The sequence below is a fragment of the Drosophila subpulchrella genome, chromosome 3L (assembly GCF_014743375.2).
Source record: "Drosophila subpulchrella strain 33 F10 #4 breed RU33 chromosome 3L, RU_Dsub_v1.1 Primary Assembly, whole genome shotgun sequence".
NCBI lineage: Eukaryota > Metazoa > Arthropoda > Insecta > Diptera > Drosophilidae > Drosophila > Drosophila subpulchrella.
In genome coordinates, this window is record NC_050612.1 from 18240213 (window position 1) to 18256589 (window position 16377).

The 16377-nt window shown below is 43.7% G+C and overlaps 7 protein-coding genes across 7 annotated transcripts; 3 read left to right on the plus strand and 4 right to left on the minus strand.

The window, feature by feature from the left end:
• Positions 1 to 465: 465 nt before the first annotated feature.
• LOC119553472 (caprin homolog) lies at positions 466 to 5142 on the minus strand. Its single transcript, XM_037863881.1, has 4 exons — positions 4639 to 5142; positions 3210 to 3392; positions 2985 to 3151; positions 466 to 2901 (listed from the first exon to the last, which is right to left on the minus strand). Exons 1-4 carry the CDS (start codon positions 5017 to 5019, stop codon positions 741 to 743), a joined length of 2892 nt encoding a protein of 963 aa, XP_037719809.1. The 5' UTR covers positions 5020 to 5142; the 3' UTR covers positions 466 to 740.
• Positions 5143 to 5950: 808 nt separating this feature from the next.
• On the plus strand, positions 5951 to 8090 carry LOC119552562 (myoneurin-like). Its single transcript, XM_037862183.1, has 4 exons — positions 5951 to 6078; positions 6138 to 6345; positions 6409 to 6691; positions 7095 to 8090. The coding sequence occupies exons 2-4, from the start codon at positions 6178 to 6180 to the stop codon at positions 7847 to 7849; spliced, it is 1206 nt and encodes a 401-aa protein (XP_037718111.1). The 5' UTR covers positions 5951 to 6078; positions 6138 to 6177; the 3' UTR covers positions 7850 to 8090.
• A 19-nt stretch (positions 8091 to 8109) lies between these two features.
• Positions 8110 to 10333, minus strand: LOC119552561 (gram-negative bacteria-binding protein 2). Its single transcript, XM_037862182.1, has 5 exons — positions 10122 to 10333; positions 9291 to 9723; positions 8917 to 9230; positions 8806 to 8862; positions 8110 to 8649 (listed from the first exon to the last, which is right to left on the minus strand). Exons 1-5 carry the CDS (start codon positions 10243 to 10245, stop codon positions 8192 to 8194), a joined length of 1386 nt encoding a protein of 461 aa, XP_037718110.1. The 5' UTR covers positions 10246 to 10333; the 3' UTR covers positions 8110 to 8191.
• Positions 10334 to 10665: 332 nt separating this feature from the next.
• On the plus strand, positions 10666 to 12747 carry LOC119552560 (gram-negative bacteria-binding protein 1). The gene is made up of 4 exons (XM_037862181.1): positions 10666 to 11046; positions 11127 to 11911; positions 11971 to 12348; positions 12414 to 12747. The coding sequence occupies exons 1-4, from the start codon at positions 10929 to 10931 to the stop codon at positions 12609 to 12611; spliced, it is 1479 nt and encodes a 492-aa protein (XP_037718109.1). The 5' UTR covers positions 10666 to 10928; the 3' UTR covers positions 12612 to 12747.
• A 357-nt stretch (positions 12748 to 13104) lies between these two features.
• On the minus strand, positions 13105 to 14015 carry LOC119552563 (SAGA-associated factor 11 homolog). The gene has a single exon (XM_037862184.1). The coding sequence runs from the start codon at positions 13756 to 13758 to the stop codon at positions 13168 to 13170; it is 591 nt and encodes a 196-aa protein (XP_037718112.1). The 5' UTR covers positions 13759 to 14015; the 3' UTR covers positions 13105 to 13167.
• A 135-nt stretch (positions 14016 to 14150) lies between these two features.
• On the plus strand, positions 14151 to 15194 carry LOC119554923 (TCF3 fusion partner homolog). Its single transcript, XM_037866028.1, has 2 exons — positions 14151 to 14314; positions 14377 to 15194. Exons 1-2 carry the CDS (start codon positions 14214 to 14216, stop codon positions 14693 to 14695), a joined length of 420 nt encoding a protein of 139 aa, XP_037721956.1. The 5' UTR covers positions 14151 to 14213; the 3' UTR covers positions 14696 to 15194.
• Positions 15195 to 15310: 116 nt separating this feature from the next.
• LOC119554922 (charged multivesicular body protein 1b) lies at positions 15311 to 16227 on the minus strand. Its single transcript, XM_037866027.1, has 2 exons — positions 16062 to 16227; positions 15311 to 15984 (listed from the first exon to the last, which is right to left on the minus strand). Exons 1-2 carry the CDS (start codon positions 16081 to 16083, stop codon positions 15395 to 15397), a joined length of 612 nt encoding a protein of 203 aa, XP_037721955.1. The 5' UTR covers positions 16084 to 16227; the 3' UTR covers positions 15311 to 15394.
• Between the last annotated feature and the right edge of the window lie 150 nt (positions 16228 to 16377).

Genomic DNA, 16377 nt, shown 5'->3' on the forward strand with positions numbered 1-16377 from the left:
TTACGTGGCTTTTGTATTTTAGTTTTCTTCGTTTGTGTGTAAAAGTTTGGCAAAACAAAAATGGTGTTGAAATGGGATAGAGCAGACAGTAAGAGCACAAACTATAAATATATTTATCCTTCGTTTATATATATAGGTAATAGTAATTAATTTGTATATTTCAGAATCGTTATTTAGTTGCTAAGACGTATAAATACTTTTTTATTTTCTCTCTCTCGACATCTGTTAATTATCGCATTAGCTTCAACGCAGCCAAACAGGGATATAGTGAGGTCGGGCGAGAAGTGGCGGATCGAGTTGTGTTTGGCCCATCTCATTCGTTTGTTTTCCTTTGCCGAAGTCCTGTCCTGTCTGGGAGTTTTAGAAACCCTTAGAGCGTTTACTTTCCTGTATATAGTTGTAATTCCCTTTTGTTTCTAACAACTATTTTGTTTTATTAATAATACATTATCAAATAAACCAAAATCAAGGAAAATAATTATAAATTGTATTCAAAAATGCGCACGAATCGGTTTTGCTGCTGCTTCATTTTCGTTTCCCTAGTTGTGTTATAAAGGATTCTTTTTGATAGACTTCCGTTCCTTCTGGTTGAGAGTTTTTTACGTAACGATAATTGTACGTCTACGTTGCCATTATTTGCATGTGGATGATTGATTTCCTTGTTTTCTGTATGTGTGTTTTGTGTGTATGGTTTGCATGAATTGTATGTTTTTTGTTTTCGGTTAATACGTATTGTTTGCTCAGTTTTTATTCTCCAGTCCGAGAGGCATGCGTTGCGACTGGTTCTGGCGGTTTATGTAGCCACCACCACCTCCCTGGTTGCCCGCTCCGCCACGCCCGCGATCGCCCATGGGCCTGCCGCCTCCGTACGAACCATTGACATTCCTCTGCTGGTTGCCACCGCGCTGACCACGATAGCTTCCACCGCCGCCGCCAGAGGACTCGTAGCGCGACTCCTTGTTGTACGTGCCACCGCCACCTCCGCCATTCTGGTAGTAGCTGTTGCCCCCACCGTTGCCCGACTCATTGTTGCGGAAGTACACGCCGCTGTTGCCCGAGTTGCGTCCGTTCGGGTTCGATGAGTTGCCGTACTGACGCGAGCGGTAGTTGCCTCTGTCGCCGCCATTGCGCCGCTCATCGCCACGCCCTCCCTGATCGCGATCCCGGTTGTCCCGATCTCCCCCGCGTCGCTGGTAGTTGCCCGAGTTGCGACGTCCCTCGCCCTGCGAGTTGTTCCAGTGGTTGTTGCCCTCGTTGTCCGCATAACCGCCATTGCCACCGCCAGCGCTGTGGTCCCTGGGCGTGGCCCATTCCTGCTTGTGGCTGGTGTTGCTGCTGCCATTCGAGGCAGCACTGCTCATGGCATTCATCTCCGAGCTCCACTTGGTGGGCGGGGCCGGTGGTGTGGCCTCGCCTTTGAGCACATTCGTAAGCGCAGCTGTGGCTGCGGCATTTGTATCGTTATTACGAGCATGCCATTCATTGTTCTCCACATCTCCACCAGCGCCCACACTCGAAGAGGTGTTTACAGATGAAGACTCTTCCAGCTGCTGCTGCTGCTGATGTTGCTGTTGTTGCTGCTGCTGATGTTGCTGTTGCTTCAGCTGCTGCTGGATCTGTTGCTCATAGGTTACCACAGCATTTTCGTACGGAAAAACTGAGGTTACATCGCCCGGCTGCATTCCAATTCCCTGAGGAGCCGGCTGCTGAGGCTGCTGTGTTGGCAGACGCGGCATAATCAACATGGGCTGCGGCTGCTGCTGAGGTTGCTGCTGACGTTGTTCGTGAATCAGGACAGGGGAGAACAGCTGCTGCTGCTGCGGAGGAGGAGCCTGCTGCTGGGGCTTAGGCTGCTGCGATGGGAACGACTGGTTGGTGAAGGTCAGCGTTTGTATGGCCTGCGGTGGTTCTTCGACATGGTTGGGCTGCTGCGGCTGCTGCTCGAAAACCAATCCCTGATTGGTCGGCGGTGGTGGGGCTAAAGCCTCAGGATTGTCCAGTTCACTGTCCTGCAGAAAGTGGAAGCTTCCTGTGCCTAGAACCTCCGCCAAGGGACGCAACTGCTGCATAAACTGCTGCTGCTGGGGCGTTGGTGGTGCCTGCAGTCCAGGAGCCTGCGCATGCGGCGGTGGCTGCTTGAAGTAGTTCTGTTCCACGGCGCGCACATTGAGAGCAACGTGAGTTGGATGCGGTTGCAGTTGCTGTGGCGGCGGAGCTGCGGCTCCCGACTGCAAGGCCTGGAGATTCACGGGGCTGCTCAACAGCTGGTGAGGATGTGGCGGCTGCTGCTGCTGGGGAGGCGGCGCAGGGGCGTACAGAACGTGAACTGGAGTAGTGGTTCCTCCGGCCGGAGGAGCTGCCTGGTAAACCTGAGGTGGTGGCTGCTGCTGTTGTTGTTGCTGCACCACCAAGTTCTGCTGCTGCTGATGCTCCAGAGAAGGAGCACGCTGGTGCTGCTGCTCCAGTATAAGATGTCCCGGACGCTCCTGCTGTTGCTGGTGCTGTGGATGCTGCTCCAGATCGGTTTGCACTCCCAGATGCAACTTGTCCAATCCCTCTTCCAACGAGGTGCGTGCCGATGGCTCCGATGGCAGTTCCGTGTCGAGCTCGCCCGAGCCATCGTTCAACAAGTCACCGCCCTCTCCATCGCCGCTTCCAGTGCCACTATCCGTGCTGTTGGCCACCGCGTTATCGGCCAGGGGCACCAGATAGTACTTGTCCAAGTACCCAGAGTCCTGGATCTGCTGGAAGAGAGTGCGCAACTTCTCGAAGGTCATATCGCCGAAGGACTTGGGACGCGCATTGATGGTCGAAGAAAACAGTTCAGCAGACTTTTGGGCAGTGGTAATAAAGCTAACATCGTCAGCGGTTTCCGGGCGACGAGTTTGAGTCTCCATGCAGCTGGGAAAAAGAGAAAATTGTGTTATAATTTTAAATTTAGAAATAGTCTCGCAAAATACATTGTTTAATTCCGCAATGCTTACAATTTCTCCAGCACATCCAGCTCGCTGCTGTCCAATTTGGTCGCTCCGTTTTCGCCGGTCAGAAAATCGTTGCGCACTTGTTCGTCGTTGAAGCAGCTGAGCACATTCTGGATGATCAGAACCTCCTTGATCTTGGCCGTCTCAGCAATTGTCTTCGCCAGGTTGTCCTGTAATGAAAATGTAAGGTATTAGCATCAGCGATAGGTATTAAATCAACCAGTTTACCTTGCGCGCCTGCTTCTTCTGCTCCTTTTCGGCTTCCTTGGACTGCTGCTGAATATGCTTGGCCAGCTCGCGGGCAAACTCCAGATTGGCCAGGACCGCATCGTATTTGGCCACAGCCGAAGCCTGGTCGCCGCTCAGCTCCTTGCCGGTGCTCTGTATGGCGCGATAGGACTCCAGTTTGGTCTGTTCAAAATACAGAAAAGTAGTGAGTCAGATTCTGTCGCGTTTTTACTGCTGACGCATTGATATTCGGATCTTCCTATCATAGCAAATATATAACTTAACAGAAATCTAATGTGCAAAATATGGGGTTTTACTTAAATGTTGTGTTATATACAACTTCTATTTACTAAAATACAAACGAATAACTGGCAACCTTCAATTCCTATAATTGACAAACTATAAAAGATAAGACCTGTCAGAAGCTGGAAGTGTAGCCCGTGCACTTTATATATTTGTTCCAAGACCATTTCCAGTTCTAGATCGAAAATGAGTCACAATTGGATATTCATTGCATAGCTAAATATTTTAAACAGTCAAAAACGACCAGTTAGAATTTTTAGCCAATAAGGTTTTCGGATTTTACAAATTGCATTTTGCAAACGAATAAATAAAACAGAATAATAACAATAGAAAAATCTTTTAAACCTTTTTTGTATAATTATGATTAAAGTTTTTATTTTTTTAAAAATATTTTTAAAGCGAAAGATAGTTAATAATCAAATAAAAAAAATAGTTTCATGAGGTTTTGGCTCATAGTGTTGTTTAAAACTAATGAAGGAAAAATGTTAGCCAAGAACAAATTATTAAGAAAAAATCGAGATAAGGAATTAAGTGAACATTTTACTTGGCACATTAAAATTGTAAACCAATTTTAAAATGTATATAAAAATCTGAGTTTTCCTTGTTTAAGTATTCTAATTTTTGTTTTAGAATAGGGTTTCAGATATTAAAACAAGTTGAAAGAACAAAACCGCAAATAAACAAAAGCAAAGAAAAAGAAATAGAGCAACAACACAACTGCAGCATTCCGAACCGGCGAATGGCGTTGCCAGACCAACCGCTTACTCAGCTGTTGGTAGAGCGTGCGATTCGATGCAAGAACTTGCAAGAATCAACGTGATCAAACAAACTATTCAAATCACTTTGCAGCCCGCAAAAGGCAGGCTGAGGAAAACGAAGCAACCATAGATTGTTTTTCTCCCCGGGTTCTATTTGACATGCCGGCCGCCTGCGCGCGGTCTGGCAACGCCGTGCTCTAGAAAACATGGCGTCGCGAAAAATCTGCCAGCCCCGAAAACTTACGCCGAGCGGGGTGGGGAGGGGGGCCGCGGGGTGCGCACAAAACGAAACAAAGCAACACGGAGAGAATGAAAATAAAAATGGTGGGCCATGCTGCCAAAAGGAGATCCTTTCTTGCCACACTGACCTTGCGCTTCTCCAGATTCCGGATCTTGTGCTCGATGGTCACCAGCAGCTGCTTGAGCGGATTGTACGGCTCTGGAGTCGCCTTCAATTTGGCCGCGTTCCCATTGCTCGCCGTGTTCGTGCTGCTGCTGGCCAAATCCGTTTGGCTGCCTTCCGTGCCAGCCGGCGCCGCCGCTGCTGCATTGTTGTTGTTGTTGGTGGTGGTGATGGTGGTGTTTTGGCCATTGGTCGCATCGGCTCCTCCGGCGATTCCCGATCCGCCCAGCGAAGTGATTGAGGAGCGCTTCTCCTTGCTGGCGGCGGCGGCGTTGTTGCTGCTGCTGTTGTTGTTGTTGTTGGCAGTTGCAGCGGTAGCAGTAGCGGTATTTGCAGCCGAAGGCATGGTGCGCCGTTGGTTATTCCTGTTTGGCACTCAACGACGTTTTAGCTCGAAATGGGAATGATATTATATTCAAACGGCTGCTGCTGCTGTTTCCAGTTTCGTCGGGGAAAAAAACTTAATATGACCGCGCACTTAAGTACAAACGATACCGTTCGGCTGTCACAAACATACCAATTTTATTTTTTCAAAAATACCAAAAATATTGCAATCAGTCACGGTGAACAGTCGCACGATGTTAGAGTTCTACTCTGTTAGCCGCCGTACTGTTAACGATCCGATTTTGGGCGGAAAACGTGTTATATTCAAAAACGAAAATTAATTAATTAAGTATCGAGCGAAACTCATTGGTAATGTATGCAATTTAAACCAAGTAGTAGTCAAGAGGAAATAGCTATTTCTGCGGAGTAGCTCGGGACGTTTGTAAAATTGCTATCCTAAAACTTTTAAGCGTACGCGTTACTTTTTACTCTTCCCCAGCTCTATTTATTATTATAAAGTCCCCATTTGTCCGATTTTTCGATTTAAAGATATCTGTATAGAACTGACATTTTCGATAGGGACATTTATTCGACAGTTACTTTCAGCGATTGCAGGTGGAATATTTAAACGAGATTTTTTAAACAATGTTCTCCAAAAGTATCACTGAGTTAAACAGAAATTGTTAACAGTTTTTAAAAAATTTAGTTTTTATTTTTTCGCTTGGTACAGAAATACAGGCAATTTGGGTATACAATAAATATTATGTTTATGGCGTTCAGTTTTTTAAATGTTAAAAATATTTCCATTAATGTCAAATTCTGTCCAAGAATGTGATTCTGATTTTGATCCAACAGTCTTCGGAGATCACGTTGTTCTGCTGAGCGCTGCCATTCTTTCAGATATCGCGCCCTTTCGCCAATTTGAGAATTTTTTAAAAAACTTTCCTGGTCACACTGATTTTGTCAGCGATTTTTTTTGTTTTGGATTTACAATATTCAGCAAATCTGGTAATAAAGCGTTGTTAAAAAATAGTAATAAAACTCCTCACACTTTCCAACGCATACAATATAATATATAAAGGTAATCCTATTTTATATCGGTTGATCAAACGGACCTAAACCTTCATGTTCTTGCTTCAGTCTTAGAAAATCAGTTCAATATCCAAGAGAACACCTGAAAATGGATCATCAACTCTGCCTGAGTTGGAGCCAACACCAGTCCACGTTGATCGGGGTGTTTGAGAACCTGCTGGGCAACGAATCCCTGTCCGATTGCACACTCGCCGCCGAGGGAAAATATCTGAAGGCCCACAAGCTGGTGCTGTCGGCCTTCAGTCCCTACTTTGCGGTGAATATTCCATCTTTTAGATCTGAAGAAGTAGCCTAATCGATTCAAATCCCACCCGCACAGACCCTACTGAAGGAACAGTACGACAAACACCCAATCTTTATGCTGAAGGATATCAAGTACCAGCAACTGCATGCCATAATGCTCTATATGTATCGCGGGGAGGTGCATATTCCGCAGAGCCAGCTGGCCGACCTTCTCAAAGCCGCCGAATCGCTCCAGATCAAAGGTCTCCAGCAGGAGGATCACCAAAAAGAATACTCTCCAAGCAAGCGGAAGGATATATCCGGCAGTGAGGAGGGCATGTCACTTCGCCCTCGTAAAGTTAGTCGTCTCTCGAAGAACGGTAAGATCTGTGATCGAACTTTTAACCATATTTATGTGGCCCTTATAGATAAGAATTTATATTTCTTTGCCGAGATCAGTTTATAAATAGGACATTTAATAATTGTAAGAATCTATATTGATGAGAACTTTTAATTTTATGACGCTAAACCTTAAAAAAAAAAGCTTTTGGAAGGTTTGACTTGTTTTGTTGAATTGAAAATTAAATTTGTAGTTGTATTGTAGCCCACGTACCGCGAACTTCGCCAAAAAGATTTTGGTGACACCCCATTACATGTACTTTATAAGGTCGAAAACGTCTGTATTACATAAGTCAGACAAAAATTATAACATTTCTTGAAAGGGTGAAAAACGAACTTCCTTGCAAAGTATTTATATTCCTAATATTGTTCCCTTTATTGTAGACGCCTCCAAACGTTCAACCTCCATAGAAAATATAGAACTTCCAAGCCAAGATACCTTGAACTACTCGATAGATTCCAAGCCTGAGTTCGACGAGTTTGAAAATACTTGGACTATGAGCGAGCCGATGACAATCCAGCAGGATGAAGATCAGGAAGATGAAGAAAATCAAAGCGAATTCGCAGATGTAGATCCATTTATGGATATACCAGAAAATTCCACAGCTTTGGTTGAGGAAATAAAAAAACTTAGAAAGGATATTAAAGATCTGAAAAAAATTGTGACAGCTAACAACCCAAAGATTTTGGAGGGGGTCTCAAAGATCCCAAATATTTTGGTGGAAGTCTCAAAGTTGGGTGAAGCGCCTATCACGAAAAGTCGTTTTCCTATTGCATCATTTGATGCTTTAGACAACTTTGAAGCGGAAATGGAAAGTAGTCCAAGCAAATATATTCCAATCTTCAAGGCATTGCTGCTCCCTGGCGGAATTTCAAAGAACCTGAAAAGAGTAGTTTCCGACAAATTGCTTTTCCAAATGAATTATGCTGGAATAAAGGATAGAAAAGGCTTTGCAGTATATACACACTTGCTTAACGCCCTTTTCGAAGCTGTAAAAGAGGATCACTATACATGGAATGATTTTAAAAAGGACTGCCGAAAATCGATTTATAGAATTAAAAATAAGGTATATAAGAATAACCATTTTGCCAGAAAGAAGATTCAATCTGAGTTCACCGACGACACTGAAACGTATTAATATTTTTCTCGACTTAAATTTAAATATTCTTTATTAACTCTTCTCATGTTCTCAATTAGCTATTACCTATTTATACTTTTTGACTGTTAGTACAAACCAAATCAACATCATTTGGATAACACGTGGAATGAATAACATCATTGTTATCAACAATATGTAAACCTGAAATATATAATATATTACTTTATTTTTTTGTATGAATCAATAAAACAAGCCGGTGGCTCGAATTTTCATTAACCTACAAGTAACAAATATTGTTATTTATGGTCACTTGATTGAACTTTTCTCATTTATTTTGTAAAACACAGCAACTGATAATATTTCTTTGTGAAAAATAAAAAGTTATTCCGCATAGACCCGCACATAGTCAATGATCATGGCGCTTTGCCTGCCCCAAGTGGGGGCCCAAGCATCGCGATGTTGCCAAAAAGAGAGTGCAGCCCGCGGTTCTCTGTTCTTATAGGGCTTCACATCCTTGGCTAATACACTGTCATCAAAATTGAGGAACCCTCCTACTGTTACTCCGAAAATGATAAAGCACTTCTCGTTGAAGAATGGCAATCCATCGTACAGCTCTCCGTAGACTTCCTCATCTACCATCAACGTTATCTTGTCCCTTTGCCAGATCATGGTATAGTTGTGGAAATCATCGCCATAGTGGGTCGTGCTCAGCCGATCTTTTAGGAACTGAACGGGGTTACCATGATGCCAAACCACACTACCACCATAAAGATGGTTACCTGAGATATCATCTCCTTGTTTGGTGCGCAAATTTGCGTTACCCCGGGCGTAAGCAATTCCTGAATATGAGAAATATAAGTAATATATATATATATATAATAAGATATAGTTTTTTCTAAAATCTGTAAAGACCACTTTTGGGAACCGATGTTTTTATGCATTTAACTATTAACTTTCTGAGGTTAGACCAGAATCATATGATATTTGAAACTTACGCAATTGTTTGGCATAGTGAGTCTCCGCGTAAGTGGAAACCGGTTGAAGCATCAAGTCTTGGAAAAATTAAGAATTAAAAAAAGTGTATCAAGACAAGTTAATATACTTACAGGGAAAAAGCCAATCTCCCTTGGGCAACTTAGCTCTCACCACGATCTTGCCGAACTTAAAACTGAATGAATTTCGGGTGTGAATTTGAGCAGAGAAGACTGGGGGCTTAATGCTGTAGAAACTGCCTTGGGCAATATTGCACTCCTGATCCGGACTTTCGATGGCCGTGCAGCGGTCTCCGAGCTTGAAACTGCCATCGGATACCTCACTGGCCACGATGGGAACGATGTGGAGTTCGCCTTCCTTCACAAAGGAGTTCCGAGCAGCGTCGTCAAAGGCCACCAGCTCCTCTTCCACATGGTACATGCGCTGCCTAAAATTTAAAACTAATTCTAAGAAATCTTTTCTAGTTGATTTTACTAATTTTGTATACCGAATATCATGCTTCCAGGTGGACCTGTTCAGCTGAGCCTCCGAAAAGTTGTCCTCGAAGATGAGCTCACCCTGGCAGGTGCGGCGACCATGACTGACGATTGTTTGGGCGGGCTTGCAGCGCTTTGCTTGCTGTTTTGTTTGTATCAAGGCCTGGCACTCACCCTCTCCCGAGGCAAAGGTGATGGCTCGCGATTGGGCATCCCTGGTGGTCAGAACCCGCTTGTTGATGATCACAATAGTCTCACTCTTTTCAAAGATCTCCTCGTTGTATTGCACCAGCAATGAGATCTGCAGTTTGTCGTTGTTCTGGAGACTCGTTTTCTGTTTGGTAACCCAGGTTCCGTTTACGGCCTCCGTGATATAGTCCATTAAAGCCGGGCAAGTGTCGTCTATTTGGAGCATGTAGAACACTCGCTGAATGCCAGGTTCATCTAAAAGTAACAATTATTATAAAAATAAATCAAATACCCAATAACTTATTAATATTATTCTCAGAAGCTATAAATATATGTATATCATATGTGATCAAGCTTAAGAGTACAACTTTTCCAAGAGCGAACAATAAATGAAAATGTATAAATATGATGAGATTTAATTTATTTCCGAAGAGTGTCTTGCTTTCTTTGTTTATAAATTTTTAAATGTCCATTACATTTAACCATTGTAAACGGTCAAAATGAAGTCTGTTTCAGTTCTCCTTATTATTTTTTAATAATTCAATTTCGTTTAATCGCTTATTAATTGTTGATAAGAGCTTTTTCGATATGAGTAACTTGTTTCGTTGACATATGATTAGAAATATTTAGCACCAAAAATTGTTCAACTTCACCTGGTATGGAGACCTCAAATCCTAGTTCATCCAGCATTTCAAAATCAATGCTGGGGACCTTAAACCCCAGGATTTGGTGGCTTGAAAGAAGCAACAACACACATGGTAGAGCTGTGCACCCCATGACGCAGTTTTAATTGCTTTTAGTACATGTACTAACTAGAATCCGATTAACGTATTATTCTGAGAAGCTCTGTGGTGGGACTACTGCATCAGATTGAAAATCTTGATCTTGAAAGCTTGCACCGGTTGAAGCTTCTCTTTATCACAATTGCACTCGTATTAAAATATTTTATGAACTTAACAAAAAGTGACATTTACATAGGTACTTGTATAAACAATTTTTTAAAGAAATGTTTTGATTAATTCAATTTATTAAAAATTGATGTATCTTAAAATGTTGTTTTTAAAAAGATAAATAATAAATTATTAATAATATTAATAAATATATAATAATATTAAATAATATTTTCTAGGCGTGTAAGTCGAGCTTTTGTTATCTCATCAGCTGTTTAAACTTTCAGTCGAAGGTGGATCACCGAGAGGAGTGTTGTTAGAACTAAGGTTTCGGGGTCTATGGGGCTGTTTATAAAATGTCTAATTCCCAGAGAAGCCAGATCGCAGCCGGAGCTGATATGAAAGTGGATTTGCATGCGCCGAATCGCGATTGTCCGGACCAACTTAAAGTAAACAAATAATAATCGCCCAGCACCAACGGCAGAAACCGGTCTGCCAGTGAGATAGAGACACAGGCTGAGTCAGAGGCTTCGGATTCTTGGGGATTAGTGCGGAAATCGAGGATTCAGAATGCCAGGATTGTGCTTAGGAATAGTCCTTCTGATTGGTTTTGGATACACCAGTTGCTACAAGATCCCCACGCCCACGGTGGAGCTTCTAGAGAATGGATTTAGCGTTTCTATTCCAGGTAAATATGAGGGGAACTTTTTTCCTGCCTCACATTTTTCTTGCGATTTTATTTTTTCCTTCTATTTTTATCACACCTAGATGAAGAAGGCGTCAAAGTGGTGGCTTTCAATGTGAATCGCAATCGGAATTTCACTTCCTTTATTAACGAGGGGCAATATAATGTGAGACTTGTGGAACCCGAGAACGGCAGGTGGACGAGTAACTTCAGCTCGGTGCCCTTGAGAGCCCAGGATATTCTATATCTTTGGACGAGTGTGCAGCATCAAAGGGCTGTGTACCAGGATCTAGCGCAGCCCTTGGCAGTATGTAATCTAGGTGGAAATTATCGACCCAGAGGTTGTTCTCCCAATGATGATGATTTTGCGGATGACAATCAACTGAGTACTGAAGGGAGTGCTCCGGAATCTTTAGCTCCCTCCGTTTGTGAACCTTCTGAGTCTCAGGTTTCGCCACAAATAGGTATTCCCATCTGTAAGGGACAACTTCTGTTCGAGGAGACATTCGATCAGCTGAATGAAACCCTGTGGAACCACGATGTGCGTTTGCCCTTGGACTCGAAGGATGCGGAATTCGTCCTGTATGATGGGAAAGCTAGAGTTCAGGATGGGCACCTTGTGATCGAGCCGCTTCTTTGGTCCAGCTATCGCCCAGATCTGTCCATAGCCAATTCCAGACTCGATCTCTCGGAGCGCTGTACGGGAACCCACAACCGACTTAAGGAATGTGTGCTGCATTCGCTGGGTAGTGGACCCAGTGGAATTATGCCGCCAATCGTAGCTCCTCGTATTAACACCAAGGAAACCTTTGCCTTCCAGTACGGAAGGATTGAGATACGTGCTAAGTTACCAAAAGGAGATTGGATAGTATGTATTATTATCAAATATCTTAACTTTCACTATATATTTAGCTTACCCTTTATTAGGTACCCCTTCTGCTACTTGAACCTCTGACTGAGTGGTACGGACAATCGGGCTACGAATCTGGGCAGCTGCGAGTGGCATTGGCCAGAGGTAACTCCGTGCTAAGGATGCCGCGAGGAAAGCTCGTGGATGGTAGATCGTTATATGGGGGCCCCGTACTCTCCACGGATGCCCATCAGAGGGAGGACTTGTGGCTAAGCAAGCGAAAGATTTCCCACTTTGGTGATGACTTCCACGTCTACAGCTTGGACTGGAGCAGCAGTCGACTGTTGTTCTCGGTTGATGGACAAGTTTATGGGGAGATGCTCAATGGCTTTACGGAATTGGACGAGAATCCCAGGTGGAAGCAGGGCGGTCCCATGGCTCCATTCGACAGGATGGTAAGTAGATTGTTTTTTCCAAATTCAAGAAAATATCTCTAATTTAAACATTTGTACCCCATTAGTTCTACATATCTTTGGGTCTTTCTGTTGGCGGTTTTGGTGACTTTGTGGACAATCTGCGCACCGCCACCTATGAGAAGCCTTGGACCAATTACCATCCCCAGGCGAAGCTGCAGTTCTACCAGGCCCAAGATCAGTGGCTTCCTACATGGAAACAGCCGTCTTTGAAGATCGATTATATTCGTGTCTTTGCCAACTGATTCATGGCTCTATCGATCCTAATATAATTACACGGTATTGTATTTATATGAATGTGCCACGCAGATTCTTATCGCGAATAAAGCTCTGAGCGGAATTCGGAAAACCCCATTGACTCAGTCTGCTGATAATCTGAAATGAGACTACATTTACTATTAATATAATGCTAGGCATCCTTAGATTCTGAAACTTCTGGTAAATATAACAAAACAAAAAATAAATATAACAAAAATGTATCCAATATGGATATGTGTATGGGAGGATAGGAGGAAAATTTATAAACATATTTAAAAAAATTACGGCAGACATTTAAACCTAACTAAAAATGCGATTGGAACATAAAGGAGACAAAGTTAGTAAAGTAAAAGATGTTTTAGTTAAAATTCTAACTGGCTATTTTAAATATGATCCTCTTTCTTTCATTGGAAACAATAGCCGGGTTGATTACCCACAGTCCCCTACTTTTTCCTAAGCTTCTGATTTAAAAAAACATTCTTAACTGATGTGATAGTCTTCTTTTATGGCTAATTACACTCCCATTATGGTATTTACTACGAGCTAAAAGGTTTTGCCATTGTTCTTCTTAGAACCATTATTCCTTGAGTTCTGGTTGGGTTTCTTCCGGCGCTTATCGGACGACCAGTCTACGTCGTCCTCGTCGTCGGTGCCCCCGGCATTTCCGGCGGAGTGCAGGTGGGCGGATGAGGCGCCCTCTTTGGTGGCCAGGCGACGGGAGGCAATCCTCGACGATATGCGGCCCATGCCCATGCACTTTTCCAGGTGCGGGGCAAAGCGTGCGGCGGCCACCAGGCGATCACAGTTGGGACAGGTGCAGTCCATCGGCTTCTTGGCCGTGGAGATGCCGAATATGTCCAGGTTGGGCATCTCGCAGATGCGGTACGTCGAGTCCTCTGGCACTCCGTCCAGGGCGGCCAGATTGCCGGACTTTCGCAGGTGATGTGTCTCGATGAAGATCCCGGCCACGGCGTCATCGAGCAGCGTCTGGTACAGATAGTTGGCCGCCTCGTCGAGATTCTTGGGCTCCTTGATCAGCTCCCGGAAGTTGCTCACGATGGCTGTGCTGGTTGTGGGCACTTGATTTCCCGATCCCTGAGCTCCTGGCGTCGTTGGCATGTTGGCTGCAGACATAATATTCGTTGCAAATACTATATAATTTGCTTCTTGGTTACTTCCTGTCTGGATTGGAAGATTTGTTTGGCATGCCGGTTGTTGTTGGTGAAAAAAGTTGTTTAATTGCAGATTTGTTTGTTCTACACGGCTGTTTGCGAAATTGGAGAGTTGCCAGAAGGTTGTCGGAAAACATCTGAGGGAGCTAGTTCCAATTAGGTGCTAACTTCATTTAATTGAATGGGCTTTCTGCGGCTTAAAGTTTGTGAGCTGTCTTTAACTAAGATTTCTTAAACTTTTAAATACACATTTTTCGAAGCTCTTGTGAATATACCGTTGCTTGCAAATGAACTAGTTACTTTTCAAACAAACCCAATCTGGCAACGCCTGGTAAAGTGTGCTTGTCTGGTCACACCAAACATGGCCACAATAAATATTTTAACCAAATAATTAAAAATAACCATCTTCTGTATAAAATGCTGCTAAATAAAAAGAACCTCATGTACAAACAGCTAGTGGAAAAGCTGTACGACAAGTGTCAAAAGATACAGGCGGAAAATGAGCGCTGTGTGATGAGGTAAGCCGCAAAATCGGTGCTCTACGAAAGGTAAACAAACATGTGCATTACTCATTTTCCAGGGTAAACGGAATCAAAAAGATAGTGAGAAGGCGGAATCTCGATGTGGAAATACTGAAAAGGCGACTGGACAAGCACGGCGACGACTGGCGCTCAGTTCCCATGGTGGTGCCGCATCCCAAGGGAAAAACCGAGCAGAAACGCCGGGGACCCAAACCCAAAAACAAACAGGCGGCAGATGGAACGGGAGCTCCCGGATCCGAACCTGGATCCAATCCTCCAGTATCTCGAAAACCACGAAAGCAAAAAGCCAAACCGCCACCGACAACCTTCAATACCATAGTCCCGCCTCCACATCCACAACCTCAACTGGGAACCTGAACTTAGGCTATTCTCTGGCACATTCTACTTTTAAGAACAAAAACTATTAAATGTACTTTATTATTAAGTGAAATGAAAGCTATACCATTTTAAACGTTAATGATGCAAATACAATTAAATAAGGCGAGTCATAACCAATTTTATATATTGAATTTGGTTTGATTTGACTAAGTAGATTTAAGCACACCCCATTATATATGTTCAAATAATTGAAATTGCTCATAAATTACTATACATACATTTTTATTAATTAAAAGCTTTTAACAATTATCTTTAAGCAAATGTTATTTGTATGTCTTTAAAATGGAAGCAAACAAAAATGTATTTCTTAAGCAAACATATATTTATAAATTCCTTTAAACGAGGATGTTCAATCACTATATTCCACAGATCTAAAAATGAAAAACACATTAATTCCACAAGCCCTTGTATAGAGCAAACCACAGCAGTCAATTGATTATAAAACCTCTGGAGATTCGTGACGCATCCGTATACACAATAGCGAAGTTGTTTATGTCCACCTCACAAGTAGATTTAAACAAACCTTTTCCCTGCTTTGGGATTACTTATCAGCTGTTCATAGTGCAAATCCATGTAAAAGTGAAGCATTCTCAATCACTGAATTTATACTTAATATATTTTGGATGTATGTACTTAATTGCTAAAACAGGGAAATTCAACGGGCAGGGCTTCGCACTTCTATTCGGCCTGGCGGAGGCGTGCCAGTCGCTGGGTAAGCTCGTCCTGCTCCTGGGACACGGCCGTGGAGGCACCGACGGACTGACTCTGGACTCCACTGGGCAGCTCCATGTTGAGCTCGAGGCCAGCCTCGTCGGCCACTTGCTGGAGCAGATTGTCGACATCGCCCTGGGGCACCGAGGTGGTCACCGTGTCGGACATGGTGCCCTCCATCACGGAGCTCTGGACGTCCAGGTCCTCGAACTGCGACTCAAACTTTTCCATCAGCGAGGAGATCTTCTCCAGGTTCATGCCCTTCATCGCTGCATCCATGGCCTTGACCACGCCGGCCATGGAGCCGGTGACCTTGCGGGTGGTGAGGGCGGACTGGACCCTGCTGGCCACCGCGTCCACGCGGGCACTCATCCGGAGATAGTTGACCGCCTGGTTCTTCTGGCGAATCGCGTTCTCTGCGTGGATGCGGGCCACGTCCATGTTGCCCTTTTGAATGGCCTTCTTGGCCTTGACCTTCTCCAGCTTCTCCTCCTTCTCACATTTCTTGGAGTTCCGCTCCAGCTCCTTTACGGCAAACTTTAGATTGAAAAGGTGTTCTACGGGCGGAAAAAGGGGTGTGAGTGGTCAGTCATTGCTAATTCTTTGTCTGGCGTCACCGTCCCGCTCCACTTACTTTCCATTGAACTCGTAGACATGTCGTTACCCAGCTTGGTGAATTTACACTAGCGAATGAAGAGGCGAAAGAGTTTCTGGCAGTTGGTTTCCAACTTGAACGAGAATTTTATCAATTTACGTTGTTTTTACTGGAGGTTTCGTATGAATCACTTTGTTGGTGTGACCAGACGTGGGGAATACCCAACTAACAGCTGTTTCCCTGATTTTCGTGCTGTTAGGCGCAATGTTTAGTGCTGTTAAATATTCAAATTCGACTGTTACTTTTTAAGACCTCTGTTAATTAAGTAGTTGTATTGTAAAGAAGGTTGTATTTC